At 42.0% G+C, this 20,818-nt stretch overlaps 1 protein-coding gene and 1 long non-coding RNA gene across 2 annotated transcripts in view; one reads left to right on the forward strand and one right to left on the reverse strand.

Annotated features, from left to right (window-relative positions):
• The window catches only part of LOC105277644 (division abnormally delayed protein), a 49,113-nt gene that overhangs the window by 16,233 nt on the left and 12,062 nt on the right, over positions 1 to 20,818 (reverse strand). The window contains exon 5 of the mRNA XM_011336154.2: positions 6,385 to 6,677. Coding sequence (XP_011334456.1) covers positions 6,385 to 6,677 — 293 coding nt within the window. The remainder of the gene's footprint in view (positions 1 to 6,384; positions 6,678 to 20,818) is intronic.
• LOC105277643 lies at positions 557 to 20,320 on the forward strand. The gene is made up of 2 exons (XR_893652.3): positions 557 to 1,597; positions 15,661 to 20,320. It is a non-coding gene; the product is annotated as an uncharacterized LOC105277643 (long non-coding RNA).

Genomic DNA, 20,818 nt, shown 5'->3' on the forward strand with positions numbered 1-20,818 from the left:
AAGTATTTTTCCTTCTCGCAAGCGTTACTCGACATAGACATTATTAACATTATTGCCTTTATTACATGTAAATTGATTTAAAAAATCAAAAAGCGCACCGAATTGACTGACCTAATTGAATATTTTAAAGTTTCACTAGCGAAAAATGTTTTTCCTTCTCGCAAGCGTTACTCGACATAGACATTATTAACATTATTGCCTTTATTACATGTAAATTGATTTAAAAAATCAAAAAACGAACCGAACTGACTGACCTAATTAAATATTTGAATATTTTAAAGCTTCACTAGCGAAAAATGTTTTTCCTTCTCGCAAGCGTTACTCGACATAGACATTATTAACATTATTGCCTTTATTACATGTAAATTGATTTAAAAAATCAAAAAGCGCACCGAATTGACTGACCTAATTGAATATTTTAAAGCTTCACTAGCGAAAAAAGTTTTTCCTTCTCGCAAGCGTTACTCGACATAGACATTATTAACATTATTGCCTTTATTACATGTAAATTGATTTAAAAAATCAAAAAACGAACCGAACTGACTGACCTAATTAAATATTTGAATATTTTAAAGCTTCACTAGCAAAAAATGTTTTTCCTTCTCACGAGCGTTACTCGACACAGACATTATCAACATTATTGCCTTTATTACATATAAATTGATTTGAAAAATTAAAAAACGAACCGAACTGACTGACCTAATTGAATATTTGAATATTTTAAAGCTTCACTAACGAAAAGTATTTCTTTCCTTCTCGCGAGCGTTACTCGACACAGACATTATTAACATTGTTGCCTGTATTACATGTAAATTGATTTAAAAAATCAAAAAACGAACCGAACTGACTGACCTAATTGAATATTTGAATATTTTAAAGTTTCACTAACGAAAAGTATTTCTTTCCTTCTCGCGAGCGTTACTCGACACAGACATTATTAACATTGTTGCCTGTATTACATGTAAATTAATTTGAAAAATCAAAAAGCGCGAACCGACTGACCTAATTGAACCTTTTAAAGCTTCACTAGCGAAGACATTTTTCCTTTTGACACTCGTTACTCGACCCTTCGTACCATAATTCGCGTAACACGCTCCAATTAATTCCGTCATCCCGAGACGGCCGTAACGTTTACCAGCGATCTCTCGTCGCGACAGGACGAGAGATCGATCAGTATGCGCGAGAGCGCTCGGCGCATCGTCATCGCGTCATTACGCGTCGCGAAGGTGCCGGGATTTGCGTCGAAGCGCGTACGCATCCGCGCGCGTTGTCGATGATCCAGTCATCGTCGCGGAACTCGCCTCGCGAAGCGTGTACGTGATCGTCTGGGTCGGCCGGCCGGCTCGCTCGCTCGCAAACCGCCTCACCAGCCGTGTTGGGCGCAGACGACGATATACGGTTTCAGCTCGCGATTCAGATATCAGATTCCGCGGTTCGTCACCCGAATCAAACCGCCGAGTGCGTGTCGGAAACGCAGCGATGCTCGGCTGCGATTACGCGGCTCAATTGAAATTATTTCGATTAATTCCGCGCTTAGCGCACGCGGTACGTAAAGACCGCAAGTCCCACTGACGACGCACTAACGAGCATAATACACGTACGGATTCAAATTCTTGGCAATTCTTTGCTAATTATTCTTTGCCCTCCCCAACAATTCCTTTTTTTTTGCTTGCGCGAGGGAGGAGGGGGGATGCATTACGTCCCCAACAATTCCTCACATGGGGAATGCGATTCAGGGAAGTGAACGAAGAACTCATTTAACCGCGAGCCTCGGTTAAACCCAGGTTGTAAGTGGAAGGGCCAAGCGTGCCTCGTAAAATATTCACGCAAATCCTCTTCCTTTAAGAACATTGTTTCAGAACGGTCTGAAAGCGGGATTTCTTCGCAGGCGCACGCTGCATCCGCCCGCGCGAGATCCACGGCCGGGCAACTAATCCCGCGAGATGGATTTTGCACGTCGGGTTCGTTCGAGCGATCGATTCGAGCGGGGAGGCAGGCGGAGGGGAGCGGCGAGAAACGGCGAGAAATAGCAGGACGGATGATCTTGCGACATCGTGACCTCGTGGCTGAGATGTTTGGCCGCGTCGTCGTTGTCGTCGCCGTCGTTCAGCGATGCATCGCGACCGCATTACCCGCACATGCACGCGTGCACGTCCGTGTTATCCGCGTGCACCGTGTCCGTGTGCACCCACACAGGCGGCGTCAGGTACCGGGCGACGTTACGGCGCCCGTTCGCTCTCGTTGCCAGACTCTTTGGCGGCCTGGCGTCCTACAGGCTACGCCAAGCCGTTTTCGCCGATCCCCGCGCCCGTCTCGTCCTAACTTCGATCCCTCTTCCACGCGATTCCGCGATTCTCGTCGTCTTTCGCGCCACTTCCACAATGACGTCGTTCGCGCGATGTCCAAGAGTAACTTCGAAGCACGACGTAGTTTTATCGACTTATATGTATCCTTCCGTTAATACGCAATATCTTTCTGTCTCTCTCTTTGACTTCCTTCCTCTCTTCCTCGCTCCTCTAATCCGAGTTAAATCTTTTAATTAAAAGCGCTGTTGCAAGAGCGTTATGATTCTATAAAGAGAGCTTCATCGTTCCAGTATTATCGCAGATCGCACATCGCGATATCGGATTCCGTTAAATGAATAAATAAATCGGACTCATTTTGCTTCTATCATCAGCACTCCCTGCAATTTTTTCCACAGGTATCGATATCCGGGATGATTTCAATCGGATGAACATATTCCGATTCGTCGATTTCGAGGAACGATCAAGAAATTCGTCTGGATGAAAGGAGTTCCATCGCTCTGCCATTATTTTAATAAATCCATTTATTCGCGTAATGCCCGAAATTAATTGAATTCGTTGTTACAGTAACAATAATTATTCTCCGAAAACCGTGCGGCCGGAACGTTGCAAGAATCGCTTTTCAATCAACCTCTCCTAGAATCGAATTACCACCCCGAGTGAGGGTTGTGCGCGCGCTCGCCCGCTCAATCAAGGGAGGCCGAGCGGTTTCACTTTTCGCCCCGGATCGAATCGTGCGGAATCGCGAAGGCTTCCCCGACGGATCGAATCTCATTTAGATTAGCACCGTGAGATACTATACGTGTACGTAGCCCGAGAAGCGCGCGAGGGAGAAAGGGGGTTCTTCCGGTGGAAGAAGCCGTGGCACGCGAACGCCGCGTGCGATACACACGCGCGGCTGTGTATTCGTGCATACGAATAGTGACCGCGCGGAATTCACGTCGACCCGAGTAAACCGGGATATTTCAAGAGATTTAACGGCCGCGTCTGCCGGGAATACGTTATCGGTGGCCCCGGTTCTCTCGTGACGACTGCTGCCGCAGCAGCCGCTGTAAAATTGCATCCACGCGGAATTCCTGCGCGTATCTCCCGCGCGCGTGATGTTTACACGGACACGTTTCCTCCGCCCCGCGCGGGATGCGGAGGAAAGTAACGTATAAAGGGAACGATCCAAGAACGTAGCGTGTCGTGTAACGTTTCGTTAAAAACTTCATTTCGCCAGCAAGATGTGTTGCCCGTGCACACGTAAGCTCTTACTGCACTCACTTGGAAACGGTGCTTTACTCTGACGTGCTCTTAATAGATGATTCTTCGACTACACGACTTATTTTGGGAAACGATATTAAGCAGTTGTCACGCGAGGAACAAGGGTTACTAAATTATTACTTGCGTTTCGAGATTTTAGATCTAAATCGAGTTTGGGTCTTTTTAAAATTTTAATTTAGCTTGCTCAATGTAATTGACATTTACTTGAATCTCTTAGTCGTTTAAATCATTTCGTTAAATCTTTTAGTACAATTGTGCTGAATTTTCGTGCGCAAAACGACAGTTTAAATTCCACGTTTGCTGAAGCGGTACTTTCTAATTTTAATTTATCGTTGTACGATTTAAAACGTTTAAATCAGTATGTAAGACAGCCGCGGATAATAGCACGATAAATGTAACGTTTCAAATATTTTTCCATCGTAATAAATCTCTCGAATTTTTCCATCGTAAAGCCTCAGCTTTCGCGTTCATATTCGGCGTCCACCGTTCAATTATCTCCCGAATGATCTTCCACGCGATCAGTTATGTATTGTCACTGAAGCGAGTCCGGAACTCGCTCTCTCGTTTCAGTGCCGCTCTCATTTCACGGTCGAGTAGTAGCATCTCGAGTGGCTACGGACAATGATAAAGGCGGAAGTGCCTCCTCTTCTCGAGTCACCGTCATCAGCCCCCCCGCTCGTCTCGTTCTCTATTCGTCGCCGATACGAGATTAATTAAGCGGCGTGCGCGCCTCGATTAGGCGATCAAATGGCGCGTTATCGATCGCGATGGGATAATTTGGCGCGAGAACGATCGCCCTCATCTAAGCACACAGTCACGAGATTCGGCGAGAGAAGTGGAGAATGCGGACTCGTGAGGTGTGAGGGCGCCTTGAGACGAGGCCACCCGGCCGTTGATTAATAAGGGTGCGAGAGAGCTACCTTCGCGTTCCATTCTACCGCACTCTCTTCATCGTTCCCGCTTTCGCATCACGGTTCCCACGAAAGCACGTTACATTCCACAGCAGACTCGGATTTTGAGCGACGGCAGCTTCGATTAGCGAATCACGCATCTTCGTCAGCCCCCCGCAGCCCCATTGTTCTCTCGGCAATGTATTTTTTTTTTTCATTTTTCTCTCGTTGCAATCTAATCGACGCGATAACGCATTTGGAGTAGCGGAGTTACGGCTCTTTCTGCAGTAAATAAGGAACTGCGAAACTTTTTGAGAAACAGGATAGGAGGTCATCGATTACGTCAAAATTCGAAGACTGGATTGTTAGTTTTCCCTTAAGGTTACTGTTGTTTGTTCGTTTTTGTTGATCATCTCAAGTTAATCTCGAAGAGAGAATATATTTCGAAAAATCACTGTGTTGTGTTTTGTAGATTACAGAAGACAATATACGCTTAGTTTATTTAATACTCAAATATTAGGAGTGTGATTTAGTTTTGAGGATTTTGCAACAGATGGCTGTAGTGTCAGTTTGTTCCAATAGCTGTTTCCGATAACTGTTCTTTCTTACAGTCTTGACATTATCCATGACATTTAGTAGCATTATAGCAATAGATGCAATAACAGTCGTGTTTATATCATCGTAAAAATGCAACTTCCGAAAGCTCTTTAGCATTTTCGACATGCGTTGCTTTTGTTTTTTAATCAAAACAAAACTGCCGCTGACGGTTATAGAATTCTTGTGGAAACTTATGGTGATTCTGCCCCATCAATTAAGACGTGTGAATACTGGTTTAGACGCTTTAAAAGTCGTGATACTGATGTGAAGGACAAAGAACGCTCGGGACAACCAAGAAAGCTTGAAAATGCAGATTTCCAAGCATTATTGCACGAAAATCCAACACAATCCACTTCAGAACTTGCCAGAGCATTAAATGTTGATCGTACAACAGTTACCAAACATTTACATGAAGTGGGAAAAATTCAGAAAGAAGGGAAATGGGTTCGACATCAATTATCGGAAAGTGCCATTTGAACATTTGCATTTCGTTGATCGCCAGGCAAAAAAAGAAGAGTCTTTTGTCTCGGACTGTTACTGGGGATGAAAAGTGGATCTATTTTGATAATCCCAAACGCAGAAAATCATGGGTGGATCCAGGCGAACCATCAACATCCACTCCGAGACGCAATATTCACGGTTCAAAAGTAATGCTCTGTATTTGGTGGGATAGTGTACTATGAGCTGTTAAATCCGCACGAGACTGTCACGGCTGATCGTTATCGACACCAATTGTACAAGTTGAAGCAAGCATTGGACCAAAAACGACCAGCAATTGCGAGTAAACGACGGAAAGTGATTCTTCTTCGTGACAACGCTCGACCTGACGTTGCGTTATCAGTGAAACAAACACTATTAGAGCTTGAATGGCAAGTCTTACCGCACCCCGCGTATTCTCCGGACATTGCTCCATGCGATTATTATTTGTTCCGGTGGATGCAACACGCTTTAGAGGATACACGCTTTCATAATTTGGAAGAAGTGCGAAAATTCGTCGACGAATGGATGAACTGAAAAGAAGAGTGATTTTATCGTGGTGGAATCGATCTCTTGCCAGAAAGGTGGGAAAAAGTTATAGAAAACGAAGGAAAATATTTTGATTAAGGTATTCATTCATTATCATATTTAATTAAATACATGCGTTTTTGAGCAAAAAAAACCCTCAAAACTAAATCACACCCCTAATATTTCAATTCATTAGTGTATCATTTTATATCACCATGCTACTAGGGATTCGTGGGATAGGAAGGATAATACGCGTGTAATATCCCCGTTATTACACGGATAACACATCGCGAAATGCAAATTGTCAGAATAAGTGTACTCACTCTCCAACGCGTTCGCCGTTCCAGCAACGTTTGTCGGGATACTCCTCGCAGATCGTGTCCGCTAGGGTGCCATAGAAGATTCGGGACCTGACGACACTCGCCAGGAAGTTGCCCAGCTGCACGTGCAACTTCTCGGGCAGGGTTCGGTGTCCGTGAGCCGGCAACGACATCGCAGCTGCGTGTACTGCTCTGTTGCCGTGCGACGATGAAGTCGATTTTGCAGCTGCATCCGAGGACGCCGCGTGCTCCTCGTTCAACGGCAGCAGCTCCGAACGACCACAGACCTTCCTCACCTGAAACCCAGCCACATCGATCAGAATCCATTGCATATTACACGGGAGATTAAAGCGAGAGATTCCATGAAATTGATTACGTGAAAGTCAAATATCAAGGCATTGATAGCGCCCGAATTGCAAATGACGGAACACGTAGGTACACGTTTATCCGCCAATTATTCAGGGCGATAATAATTTATGATAAGCAAGAAATTGAATGGCAACGCCTACGTGGCAACCGTATAACTGCAAAGTGATATGGCAATCTTCCTCCTTCGGTGAAGAAAAATCGATTCGAATTACGGACTAAAGAATGTACGGATGAAAGATGGGGCTCGCTAGGTGCCTGGGACATCGCGTATATCAATGCCGCTGCACCTGGCTGCATGTGCACGGTAAACTCGGCGCACACATAAGATCGGCTTGTAAAGAGCTTCTGCCAGCTACGGCCCGACGTTTGGAAAGCGTCGCGCGTCGCCTGCAAAACGACTTGTTCCCGTTTCGAACGACGTCAATTTCTCGACGATTTAATAGGCGACGCGCCCTGACAGTTTTTACACTCGACCGCGTCACGCCACGTTTCGGCGCGTTCACGCGTTAATCAAGACATATGCCCGCACATAAGCATATAGCAGCATCTCGACGACAAAGAATATCATCTCTCTCTCTGTCTCTTAAATAAGAATACTCTTTAAAACTATTGATCCTTTCTCCTTGGTTGCTGAAAGGTTTAATTCCGCAGAGTTTGATTTTTCAATAGAAGAAACTTTAATAATCATGAAAACTCTTGCAACAGCAAGCGCGATCGTTAATTTTAGGAAAACATAAGAGTATTACAGAGTAAAAGGATAAATTAGAAGAAAGACAGAACAACACTAAAACCATTCAAATCGAAATTAATTGTTTGATCAAACTCAAGTGATTGAATAAATTAAAGTCTGAAGTTAATTAAAAAATTTGTGAATGATGTAGTAATTTTTATCTCGGACCTACCTAAGAATAAAACAAAACGCGTAAAACGCAACGACAGTTGACAATGATGTTTTTACGTTCAGAATTTTGCAAGGCTTCTCAGAAAGTAGTATAACGTGGGGCTTTTTATGACGTAATATCCGTCTGAGTTGTCCCCTTTGGACGGAACGTGGCTTGCCAAAAGCGCAACTTTTCTCTTTTGCACGTCAGTCTCGTGTGCATGTCCGTGTGCACATACGTACATGTACGCACTATTTGAGTTAATCTAAGGTGCATTCACAACGATCACGTACAGCAATTCGTGATATTCAGCCAGCTTAAATTATAAAATACTATTTATGGGTCGCATGTGTGTGAGAGCTTGTATTTATAATCTCTCTCACGACGGAAATTGCTAAAAATATACAAGTAACCGAGCACAATTTTATCGAAGAAAAGTATTATAAGCTCGATCCATATTAGATGCATTCTAAAAAGTAAAGTGCCCTTTTAAGCATCGTCGTCGAGCTCGATTGCAGGGATAAAAGCGTGTCACTCGAAGCGGAAGCTTTCTGCTGACTACAGCAAAAGGAAAAAAAAATATTTTCGCTAAAATCAAAAACATTTCTATCCAAGCATCCATCACTCACCAAAGCAATTTTGTTTGGATCGAAAACATTCCTTTAGTCCTATTTTTAGTCTCTTTTTTTGATTTATCAAAAATTGACAAAATGCAAAAAATATATAAGAAATTTGTCTAGTCTCTAAATGTTCATTCCACGTGACAAAATACAACGTAACGTTTTACCGAGCAAAAGACGAAAACATTATATCTTTAGACGAACAAAGTGTGATTCACGAGACATATTTCTGTGCATTTGCGTTTCACAACAGGAAATAATGAATTTTAATCTACTTAAATCTATTCGTAATGTAAAAATATTCTTTCTTTGTAGCGTTCTCATCTTTATCAGTATCATTGATCATAATAAACAGGTAATTTATTTTTAACACATTTCAAGTTTTATTTTTTTACTGCCTCTTATTATCATTATTATCAATCTCATCAATCAATATAACAAACACGTAATTCCATTTTAAAAAGTTTAAGTCTTTTTACCGCTCTTTCCATTACCGTCATTATCAATTTCATCAATCAACGTAACAGACGCGTAATTCAACTGCTCGACGACTTTAGCATCCACTTCTGAGTTTTGAAATTCTCTCACAATGAGGGGACAATGCTTGAAATAAAAATTGCATGTTTCTCACATGAGAGACTTCAGATTTTCGCTGAAGTTATCTATCTGAAAATTTATTTTTGCTAATTTTCATCATAATAAACAAGATAAACCTTATCATCAAGATTAAGTCGCATAAATCAAGACTGAAAAGAATTATCAGCTTATCAACCTCGTTGCGCACGTTTGTATAATAGTCATTATAAAAGTTATCGTTGACATCTCTGCCGCGCGACGGTTCCCGCGCCGCCTCTCTGTCCTAATTACTTTTTAACGCGGCCCATAAAAGGAACCGGGCCCCGGTGGTACGATGGTTGTTGCTCTTTGGGGCTCTTCGAGGCGGCATAATCGTAAAACCGGCCAGCCGGGCGTAATTAAGACGGCACGCGTGGGCGTTCGAACGTCGTTCGCCCTCTCGTCTCGTCTCCTCGATCTCTCTCGTTCTTTTATCTCTCTCATTTTCTCTCCTCTTTCGCGAGACGCGATTATTCCTAGCACCCTCCTCGATCTCCTCTTCATTTTCTTGTGGAATCTACTCGAGTAAAATGGACAAAATATGAAGAGTGAGCTTAAAAGTGCTGCATATCTACTTAAAAGACCTCAATCGAGATTATAATTTCGTCAAAAAACTTGTCGAGAGAGATAATAAATTACATGTCTATTACATGGGTCAATTGTGTAAAGACAAAATCATATCAACGATTTGACGTTAGAAATAAAAATTTTAGTGATATATTAATTTTATGAGAAAAATAAGGTACATAGTGTTAAAATATATAGTACAGCGTTGAAATATGTAACGTGGTGTTGAAGTATTTAAAGCACATCTGCATTACAAATGATTTTACTTCATGGTTTAACTTTAATAGGTTCTTTTATTGCTTCCCGTCGGATGAAGGAAAAGATAAGAATATTACATCCTTTCTAGCGAAGCAAATTATGACCTGTACGTAACTCGATTATGTATGTAAGTGAGTATAAAACAATATGAATATCTATATGAATATCATGTAAGTCGAGCAAATAGAATTTAAAAGATCGAAGATATAATAATAAAACAAGTATTTATATTATCATATATATAAAACAAAATATCATATACATGTATATAACAAAATAAAAATACGCTCTTCAATACTATAATGACATTATATAACCATCCAATTTTCCGTCACAATCTCCGAAAATTTGTAACACCGAAAGAGAATGTCCTCCTACGAATCCCGTGATGTAATCTCGACCGTTGTAATTCCGCCGCACGAGATACGACGTAACAGAGAAACAAGGATTATATCTGGTCCAGAAAGGGCAGATACAAACGGGCCGATAAGCTCGGATTGGCAAAGGAGAGAGAAAGAGGGAGAGATCGCCAAATTGTAACCGGACGAACGAGATGACACTATCAACGCGAATAAATCTCTGTGCCGTAAAGCGCGCGCGGAATCTTATCGGGAAGAAATTTCACGCGCGTCCCCATTCACCTACACGCGAGCTTTACTTCCCCCGACAGAGCTGGCTTTACCCTTGACCCGTTCTACCCGCAAGTGGCGACAATGAGTTCCGTTTCTCACTCGTGGGACAAACGAGGCGGATTAGAAGATTAGGATGTTATCGTTTAACGCCCGCGTCCAGCCGCGCTCGTACGCACCGAATATGTCGTGGCGATCTGAGAATCTGCGAGAAAAGAAGAGCCTTTAGCGTTATCTGCTCACTGACACCGGAAACTGAAAGTAATTACGTCGGCACGTTGAAAATTGAAAGAATAAAAATAATAGATCTGTGGGGTAGTACATATATCAAACTTTATAAATTATAAGAATAAGAATAAGAATAATAATAATAAAAAAACAAGCAAGCATATATAACAAAAATATGTATATACGCGTACCAAATTAATATAACAATTTTGTGAAAATTATGCAAGCTTCGAAGAACAATTCATTATTTTAGAAATTCAACGATATATTCTGCATTTATAATAACACAACATTTCAACATTATTTTTGAAAATATAATAATAATTCGTTTTTTTGAATACGTTTATGAATACATTTTGTCATTTTCATAATTAGTTTTAATAATAAAAGATTTTCATGCAATCATTTAATTACATTAGCAGATAGATGCAGTATATCTAAGAAAGTTTTGCTATATACTACCCATTTCCTAATAATTTTAAATCACTATTCATAGAGATGGATTCTAATTCAATTATGTGCTCATTAATGCTAAAAGCAACTCTCGAGTCGGAAGAAAATAGTCTAACGGGGATACGATCCATCGATCGTTTGCCGTGCATTCGGCGACGAGGGTGGTAATTGCGGCATCGGTATCCATGTCGACGATAAACTGTATCGATAACGGGGCCACCGAGGGACGAACGGATGAGAGGAACGCTCGAACATACCCGTGAAAGCATGCATGCACGATGAGTGGACTTGTCGTTTATCGGATAAGACGAGGCCTCCTTTCGCAGAGATAGCAACCGAGTAATTGATATACGAAGTATACGCGCGATTTAAATGAAATGCGAGAACTATTTTGCCGGGAAACAGATCGCCGCTTGAGAGGAGCACGTGTGAGATAAAAGCCGCTTAACGAAGCGAATTCGCTTGCATAGATTACTTCCACACGGAAACTTTTCGTAGCCAAATTTGAAGCGAGTTGAAGTACTAAAAATAAAATTTACTCAATTTGCACATCTGTTTTATTTATCCATTCTTCCGCAATTTAATTATCCAATGCGGAACGACGATATTTGCCTGATTACAACAGTAATTATTACTTTATTTGAATAATAGGCAAAGAAGTGATCTTTCCGGTAAGAGGACCGAATGTTCCTGTTTCGTTCGAGAAGGAGAACTGATTCCGGTTGATTGGGACATCGACTCGTTGGCCGAAATAAGATCAGAGGGATTTCTCGACCTCGCGCTTATCTATAGAATCGAGAGTGACGGTAGTGCGCGACAGACGACGTGGGTAATAATACTTGTCGCTGGAGAAGAACGGATCGCGTTCAGCCGCTGATGAATAATAACGCATCCTGCTCCACCTACTCTACGAGAGACAATACGATTCCAAGGATCCTCGACCCTGCTGCCCGCACACACCCGCTATACGTCGTCCTCCTCTCAACGGAACGACCAGCCGTGTGCGAAGAATATAAAGTGCTATGCCTATTTTGCCTTCCAAAACGCACGACGGCGATGTCGGCGGCGGCATGTCCATCGGCTGATGCATCAGATACCTCCTGCGGGAATGCACTCGATATCGCGCCGCGATAATATATCCGGATGACACACGAGCGCTATGTCAAATTGCCCTTTGCCATAGTAATCCAACTTCTCGTGACGTAGACAAATTTCTGAAATTTTCACGTTTTTCATGTCATTTTAATGTCGCTGGCATTCTCTGCAACCAAGTAAATCCTTGTAATATCGAATGATATTCAATTAATAACAATGATTAAATTAATAACAATGATTAAATAAATTTCTCGATATTATTATTATTATCAGAATATTATTATCAGTAAAATGCAGATATATGTAACTAATGGACAAAAGAGAACTTTTCTAATTGAACGTTGCAGAAAGTTAATTACACATTTAACATAATGGTATTTAAAATAATGTGCATTACAGCACTTTATAAAATAGAGAATATATTACACGCAAAAACTGTAGGTAATGCGATGTAAAATATTAATAACGTAGTTTGCGAATATGACGTAAAAGACATTATTGCGTTCGCCATGTCCGTAACAAAAGAGCGAAATAATTTTGTGTCATCCGACATAACTCTTGATCGAATTCATCCTTGCAACCGTCCGATATATAATTATCCGGCAACGTCCAAAGTGTTCTTTGAGCGCAGACACGCAACAGATTCCACGAGAGGTTGGACGAGAAGAGCATGGGACGTGTCGACGTCAACGACGACGACGACGATAGGGTGATCGCTTGGCGGCTCAAAGTTCAGCCAATTTAACCGCGGCTGGTGACGTCAGAGACGCGCGTTCACCGTTCGGTTTGGCCGTTCGCTCTCGCGATTAAGAAAGGAAAAAAGAATCGCAATCGTCATCTGCGCCGGAGATCGCAGATAGCAACGAATTATTCGGGCCCGCGAATTTGAAGATGGGTGCGCGGGGATGAACGGGCTCTGAGCGAAGAAATCGCGTGGTAACAAAGTCTCGATTGAAACCCGTTTAACGATTTCCGGGGAATCGATTAAATCGATTAGCATTAAACAGAGGATACGATTGAGATCTAAATGAAACATATAAATAGTTAAATACGGATAAAATCAACCGCGATAATAAAAGATGATCTCTCCCTTTCTTCTGCAATTTGCGTTTAGCTATTTTTTTAAGATATATTGGGTTGGCCAAAAAGTAATTGCGTTTTTTTTTTATATAAATAAAAGGCGAATTTTTCATGGGAAACAAAAACTTTATTAAACAATATATTGTCCATTTTGTTTGATTATCTTTTGCCATTTTTCAGGCAACTTCATGATTCCGCGCTCAAAAAAGTTCTTATCTTTTTCAGCAAAAAACAATTCCAACAACGATTTGATATCCTCATCAGCAGTCAAGGTTTTACCATTCAAGGCGTTTTGCAAAGAACGAAACAAATGGTAATCTGATGGTGCCAGGTCTGGCGAATATGGTGGATGTGGTAACATCATGGTAACACATCCCATCCAAGCTGCAACAATTTTTCACGAGTGACCAAACTTGTACGTGGTCTAGCGTTATCATGGTGAAACACAACACCTTTGCGATTCACCAATTCTCGACGTTTCTGTTTGATGGCATCATTTAATTTATCCAGTTGACGACAGTACACGTCTGAATTAATGGTTTGATTCCTTGCAAGCAGCTCAAAATACAGAATACCTTTAAAGTCCCACCAGACTGACAGCATAATCTTTCTTTGGTGAATATCTGCTTTTCAAGTGCTTTCAGCAGGTTCATCACGCTTGCTCCACGATCTTTTTTCGTTTGACGTTGTTGTAGACGATCCATTTTTCGTCGTCTGTTATCATACGTTTCAAAAATCGATCATTTTCTCACGTTTCAAAAGAGAATCGCAGGTGTCAATACGCTTAGTGAGATGAATTTCTTTCAGCTCATGTGCTACCCAAATATCGAGCTTACTAATGTATCCAAGTCGTTTTAAATGGTTTTCAACACTCGATTTCGATATGTTAAGATTCTCGGCAATCTCTCGTGTCGTTAAACGCCGATTGGAATCGATCAGTGCCTTTATTTTGTCATCATCAATTTCGATTGGCCTTCCTGAGCGTGGTGCATCTTTCACATTAAAATCTCCAGATCGAAATTTAGTAAACGAATTTTGACACTGCCGCAGTTTTAAAGCATCTTCGCCATATACATCAGATAACTTTTTATGAGCTTGCACAGCGTTTTTCCCTTTTCGGAAGTAATAAAACAAAATATGACGAAAATGTTCTTTTTGATTTTCCATTTTGAAATCGACGGCAAACAAACAATTGTTAACGAAATCGTGTACTTTCTTTTTCTAAAACAAGCTTCAACTGTGAGTTGTTAACCTACATAATGAATTTGCGGTTTAGAATGAAGTTAGTTACATTTCAAGACATGTATGTTCATCTATTGGAAAAAAACGCAATTACTTTTTGGCCAACCCAATAGATCGAATTTAATAATAAGACAGATCCTAGTGAAACACTCATGCGGATCGTAATACCAAGTATGCTAATAAAATAATGAGGCGGCAACCGTCGATTGATCAATCGACGGTAAGTTGAAAGAAGACGCTTCTAGGCACGACAGAGCGATACAAGTCCCTCGGGACTCGTTGAGTAAGATGCACGAGAGAACTTGAGCCTGAGAGCCCGTGCCGGTCCCGCAAAATGACTACACAATCGATAGTATTTGAGTTCGATCCATCGGGCACTCGGTCGGTCGGCCCGAGTCAAAGCGAACGGAGAAGGATGCGTGGAATGCAATGGGCGCGCCGTGAGGTGGTGCGCGCCCTTACGCGCGTGTTTCTTCCTCGCCCCCGCCGACCGTTTCATCTCTTTCTCTTCCTTATGAGTGCCACAGCTTCCGCTTCCTTTTCGCGAATTTCGTGGTATCACTTCTCTATCTCTCGCTTTCATCTCTTCTCTTCTCCCTTTTTTCTTGTAAAAGCATATTTAAAACTTTTATTATTAAATATATATCGCAATTTTTTCGATGAGAGTTTTGATACGGATAAATCGTGATAGTAATTCGGTTTACATACATTTTTAACATTCTTCTGGCTTTTTTTATTTTCTTATCTGTTTGTGCTTTCAGTTCAGATGATGATCTGACACGTCTGATTTTATCTGATTTAGATATATGACATACTTTCAAGCGGTGCTCTTGGTGTGCGTGACGCCTTTGATTCGCGTGTTATACCGTGGGGAATCTGCTGATTCACTTCATTTCGTTGCGTTAATGCTACGAAATAGCAGCAACGTGATTCATTTTATTTTTCAACTACGCAATAAACATGCGCATAAGCTTATCATAATTGACGGATTTATATAAAGCAGGCTTTGTCGAAAAACTCCTGAATGTATTTATATTCCAACACACACACACACACACACACACACACACACACACACACACACACACACACACACACACACACACACACACAGAGAGAGAGAGAGAGAGATATGCACACAGATGCACATTGTCTCAACAATCTGCAAAATTAACTATCTATCTTTCTTACACTAATTACAATTGATTTGAATGTGAATAATACTTCCTTTTACTTTTCTAGAATTTCACAGAAGTAGATCAAGTCGGGCGGAAAGCTCACTGTATTTGACAAACGTGCAAATTATGCGTGCAACGAAAGACCGGGACGTGGCGTAACGCGAGGATAAAAAGACGTTGAAGAGAACGAATAGTACAAGAAAAAGGAGCAATCGGCTTCGGTCCAGAACATCCGTCTGCGGAAAAATGGTCGTCGATGCGTTGGCGCTTACTCGCTTGCTTGTTCGTTCGTTCGTTCGTTCGCTCGGCCGACCAGCGCGGCGACCACATGGCAACAGCGAGATCTCTCGCTCTGCATTCCTCTCACCCTCTCCCGATCGGTCTTCCTCCTTCGGCTATTCTATATTCCGTCTCGTTCCCTCCCGATTCATGCGAGCCGACGAGATGCAGCGATCGAAAGAAGAAAAGAGAGAGAGAGGAAGAAACACGGAATGAGAGAGAGAGAGAGAGAGGGAGAAGGGTTGAGAAGAAAAGGGAGGGAAAGACTTGCAACGAGCGAGCGAAGAAACGCACGGAAGAGACGTGGAAGAGGAGAGCGACAGAGAAGAGAAGAAGAGAGAGAGAGACAAGAGATGAGCGTAAGATTCCCGTTCAGGTATACGAATAGGTTCGTTCAAATTCCCTTTTAGGACTCTGCGCGTTCCTCCCTTTCTCATTCCCATGATGCGTTGGAGATGTATCCTTGTTACCGCACCCTTATCAATTTTGATAGCCTCCCTTGATAGCTTCATCTCTCACGATCGGCTAATAAGATCGGCAACAGCTCTTATCGATGCACTACTTCTTGCTGTTCTTCGACAGAGTTTATTTGCTTCTTTACGGGAACGCTTTTTCATCATCTTTTGTGAATTCAGTACGAGACGCACAAACCATAAATCTATTCTACTGCAATTTTATAAAACTCTTTACAGATGTATTTTTTTATGGAACTCGGTTTCCTCGTATTCTGTTTGCCGAGTAGTTAATGCAACAATGTGATTCCATTACACTGATTTGAAAAAAATTGCCTCGTTTGGTATGAAAAGCGATGTGTATTTGCATCGCTGCGTTATGAAATGTTCTCTGTTGTTTCGCATGTCTATTTATTTTCCGATATTCCTTGTCATATTTCACAAAATTTAATGATTGTCCGGAACTAAACGTGCATCATGAGGAATCGATAGCCGTTCGAGATAAAAAATGTTTCATACAAATTACATCGGTTTCCTAGATCCGATGACTACGCAAATCGCTTCAAGGAACCGTGGTCAAAGATACGATCTATTACGCCCGCGGAAATAAAATCGTGACATCAGCCAGAGCGAACGATCGACTTCTCAGAATGTATTCCGATCACAATGGCACCTAACTATAAATCTCGCAAAACAATTCATATGCATGCACAGCTTTTTGATCGTTATCACAAATTGTCCTCGTATTCGCAAGCGGAAAATCGATAATGTTTGTCTCGATTCCAAAGATAAAATATTCTCGCGGTGCAACGAGCCATCGTTATTGTTGCTATTATTATTTCGCGCCAACGAATGTCCTAAATCGATTCGGGATTCGCGAGAACCACGCGATCCACGCGATCCGGGAACTACTCGTGGACGGAACTCGACCGCGGATCTCGTGTACGGAGGCGGCTTCTGGCAAAATTGGCTCCGGGCCGACGGAGACGACTACGACGAGACTACGACGCACGAGCACGACGGTGAACCAGAAAGGGAAAGACCAAGGGGAAGAAGTGACACGTCGCGCGTATTCGCGGCCGGAGGAACACGCGATTATCCCCGAAGTAGGCACCGAAAATACCGATGGAGGAACGGGTCATTGATTCCTCACCCGGCATCGTGCCAATACCTCTCATCCACTTCCTTCATCTTCTTCTTCCTCCTTCTCCCTATTCGTCTCTCCCTCTTGACCTGCCCTGTCCTCCTCCGCGTTCCGCGGTGTGCACGCGTTGTTCCTCGTCGTGTCGGATGATTATATCGACCGCGTAGGAGGCTGGGCCAAAGCCAGAGAAACTGCGGCTCGCCGCACCACACTGTATCTATCTTCAGGGAGCGAAGAAGAGAAGAGAGAAAGAGAGGGAAGGAGAGGATCGGGATACAGGCAGAAGGGACGAGGACCATTCCATTTACCATGATTTCCACGCCAATACAGACGTTTATAGCCGAAGTTACACGTGTGGATGCGTGTGCCATCGACGTCGGATCACCGTCGGCGTAACGTCTGCCGTCTGTTCGCCAAGAACCTGTCCCTCTACGTCCTCAGCTTTGGATCACCGACACGCATCGCTGCGAAACGTATCACGGGTCCAGCGAGATTTTTGCTCGACGATAATCCCCCAATAAGATAAGGTTCTCGGCAGTTCCTCGAATTCCTCGGCGGGATCCCACGCGGGATGATTGCCATTATGATATAAAGATATCAAAGAGAACCGTTTAGTTCAAGAATAAAAAGCTCAGGAGCGATTGTTTCTTGACGGGGTTGACACTAATCTCGACATCGGATCGAAACGATAAAGTCCGTGGTGATGTGTAACATTGCGATCGGCCAAACTGCGGCTGCCTCAATGAGCTCCGACTGAGCGATTAAATCCGATAACACGTGTAAATACGTTTGCTCGAATTACACAGTAATCCGTCTATCACGAATCTGGGGCACATTCGAGTCGCTAGAGATGAAATTAAATTGAAATTCAAATGATCTGTCGTAAGAGATCAAGAGAAATAAATATCCGCATCAAGTACTGTATATTTACGAAATATAAGAAAGACATGAAATATTGAGTAAGATATGAAATATTGATAGAAATCGATTAAACGTAATTACAACGTATCTTAATAAAGTTCCATCTATATATGCAATGTATTGTTTTGTACTTTTATTCTTCATTCCTTGAACGTTGAAATGAATATTAAAGGAAGAAGTTTAATAATTCATGCAATGTATATCTGCAGGTATCGAGAATTCTCGGATTAACACAGTTTCTTGGGGAAACTAGCGTCACACTCTCGATTAGTCCCAAAGCGAGATTCCAAATGTCTTTGTAAAGCAAAGCGTGGGTGTGAGAGAAAGGATACAACGGCGAATAACAACGAGAGATTAATTCTGTTTGAACGGGCGCTGAGAACCAGAGAACGAGAGGAGAGCGGGAGGACAATGCCTCCTTTTTCGTGTTCGCCCAATTATGGAAGCGCCCGAGCGAGGTTGTAAGGATCTCGGGCGCCATCGAGGATAAAGGAGATTTCTTTGCGAGGACTTAAACCACGAACGTCGATCCTACGTAAGGACACTCACCCGTCTTCGTCATCCGAGGCGAAAGGAATGTAGAGGATTTCGAAGGAATGTCCTTTCGCAAATGACTCATCCAAATAGCGCAGTACTCTTGAGGCTAATTTGTATACGTTTAAATAATTTATTTCAAAAGGAATAATCCTTCGAAACAACTCTTCCTTTTTAAGAAAGATAAGAAAATATTTAATAGGATATAAATAAGCTTTAAGGCAATAAATTTTTGTAATAAATGTAAATTATTGTAAACATAAATAAGATATTGTAAGAATTCATTTTATATTCGTTTTCGAGAATATATTTAATGTATTCTAAGATATGTTCAATACTTGAATCTAATTAGGATAAATTCGTCAATCTGTTTGGACGCAATAATATGATAACGACGAAGTTCCGGTTTCAGTGAATATCTAATATCTGGACTCATAAAAATTACATTTGCTGCCAAATTTGAACTTTTTGTGAACTACTTCTCACATCGTTTTTATTGCTCGAAAAATAGCTATGAAAACGTAAATAATAACGAAAATTTTAATAAAAAACTCTTTTATTATGGACTATATTTCTCTCTTGAACTTTCCATTTGCTTCTTCGATTTATGTATGAATATTTCATGAACAAAAAAATAATAAGATTACTCTGAAATTATGGAAAAGGATTACGATGTGTCCTTTGGCTGTAACTTTGATCACTTATTTTTCTTCGCTTAGAATACGCGTGCTAATCCGGAACTGTGGATGTAAAGACGACTTTTGTCAAACTTCCCTTCTCCGATGAGAAGGCTGAAAGAGAGACTAAGCGGCAGAGAATATACATGTCTATCTCTCTCTTTACATACAATATACATATACATATATACATGCATACCGGCCGCAACAGGAATAGGTAAGCGCTTTCGTGTATATACGGGGGCGCGCGGGCGCCCCGAGATGAATAATAATGAGAGACATCCAGGGGTGCAGGGGAACACCTCGTCGGGCGCCTTTTCGTAAAAAGGCCGTTAAGGTGCTACCTTAACGATCCTCTGGGCCCCACGCCGCCGCCGCCACCGCCAGGGAATAAGGGACCTGGAGCCCTGCACGTGGAATGCAGACACGTAATGCTCGCAGAATGCGCCCGGGCCGCCGACCGCCAGGAATTATTAGTGGATTCGTGTAGAAGAAAGAGAGAAAGAGAGAGACCCCCTCTGAATGCAGCCTCGAGCAGGTCCATACGTGCAGCATTGGCGCGTGTATACACAAGGGCACACAGGTACGAACAGGTACGAACGGGGACCTGCCGCCGGTCTCACGGAGGCCCGAACCCTCGAGCTCCCCTCTGCCCCTCTCGCTGTGGGTCCGTGCGAACCTTTGTTCGCGATTCGACGAGTCCGAAATCGATGCGCGCGATAAGAGACTCTCCGATTAGAACGGACATAAAGTATAGCCGGGAGGATACACGATAGTGAGAGGCATGATCGTCCGGACCTGTAGCACGAAACGAGGTACATTTTACGTCATTACTGACATTCCGGGTGTGTATCTACATATCTTCATACCCAGAAATAAAAATCTGGATTCCAAGTTTTCAGACGTCAGTTCTTAATTGACTTTAGGAATTTTTATTGGCGAAAAGTAACTTTAGGAACATCTTGTAGAGAAATATCCAATAAAAACAGGGAGAATAAAATGCAGAGAAAATAGGTATCAAGGATATTAAATGCAGAGAGAAAAACAATTCGCATTACATATTTAGAGTGGATTTCACAACGCTTGTAACTCCCCCGACATTTATAAATTACAAGTGTAATTACTCAAAGTAGGGTTAAGCGTTATAAAATTATATAGCTACCTAAATAGATAAAATTTAAGACGATTAACTCATAAATGCGACTTTCTAAATAT

Source organism: Ooceraea biroi, chromosome 7 (assembly GCF_003672135.1).
Source record: "Ooceraea biroi isolate clonal line C1 chromosome 7, Obir_v5.4, whole genome shotgun sequence".
Classification (NCBI taxonomy): Eukaryota; Metazoa; Arthropoda; class Insecta; order Hymenoptera; family Formicidae; genus Ooceraea; species Ooceraea biroi.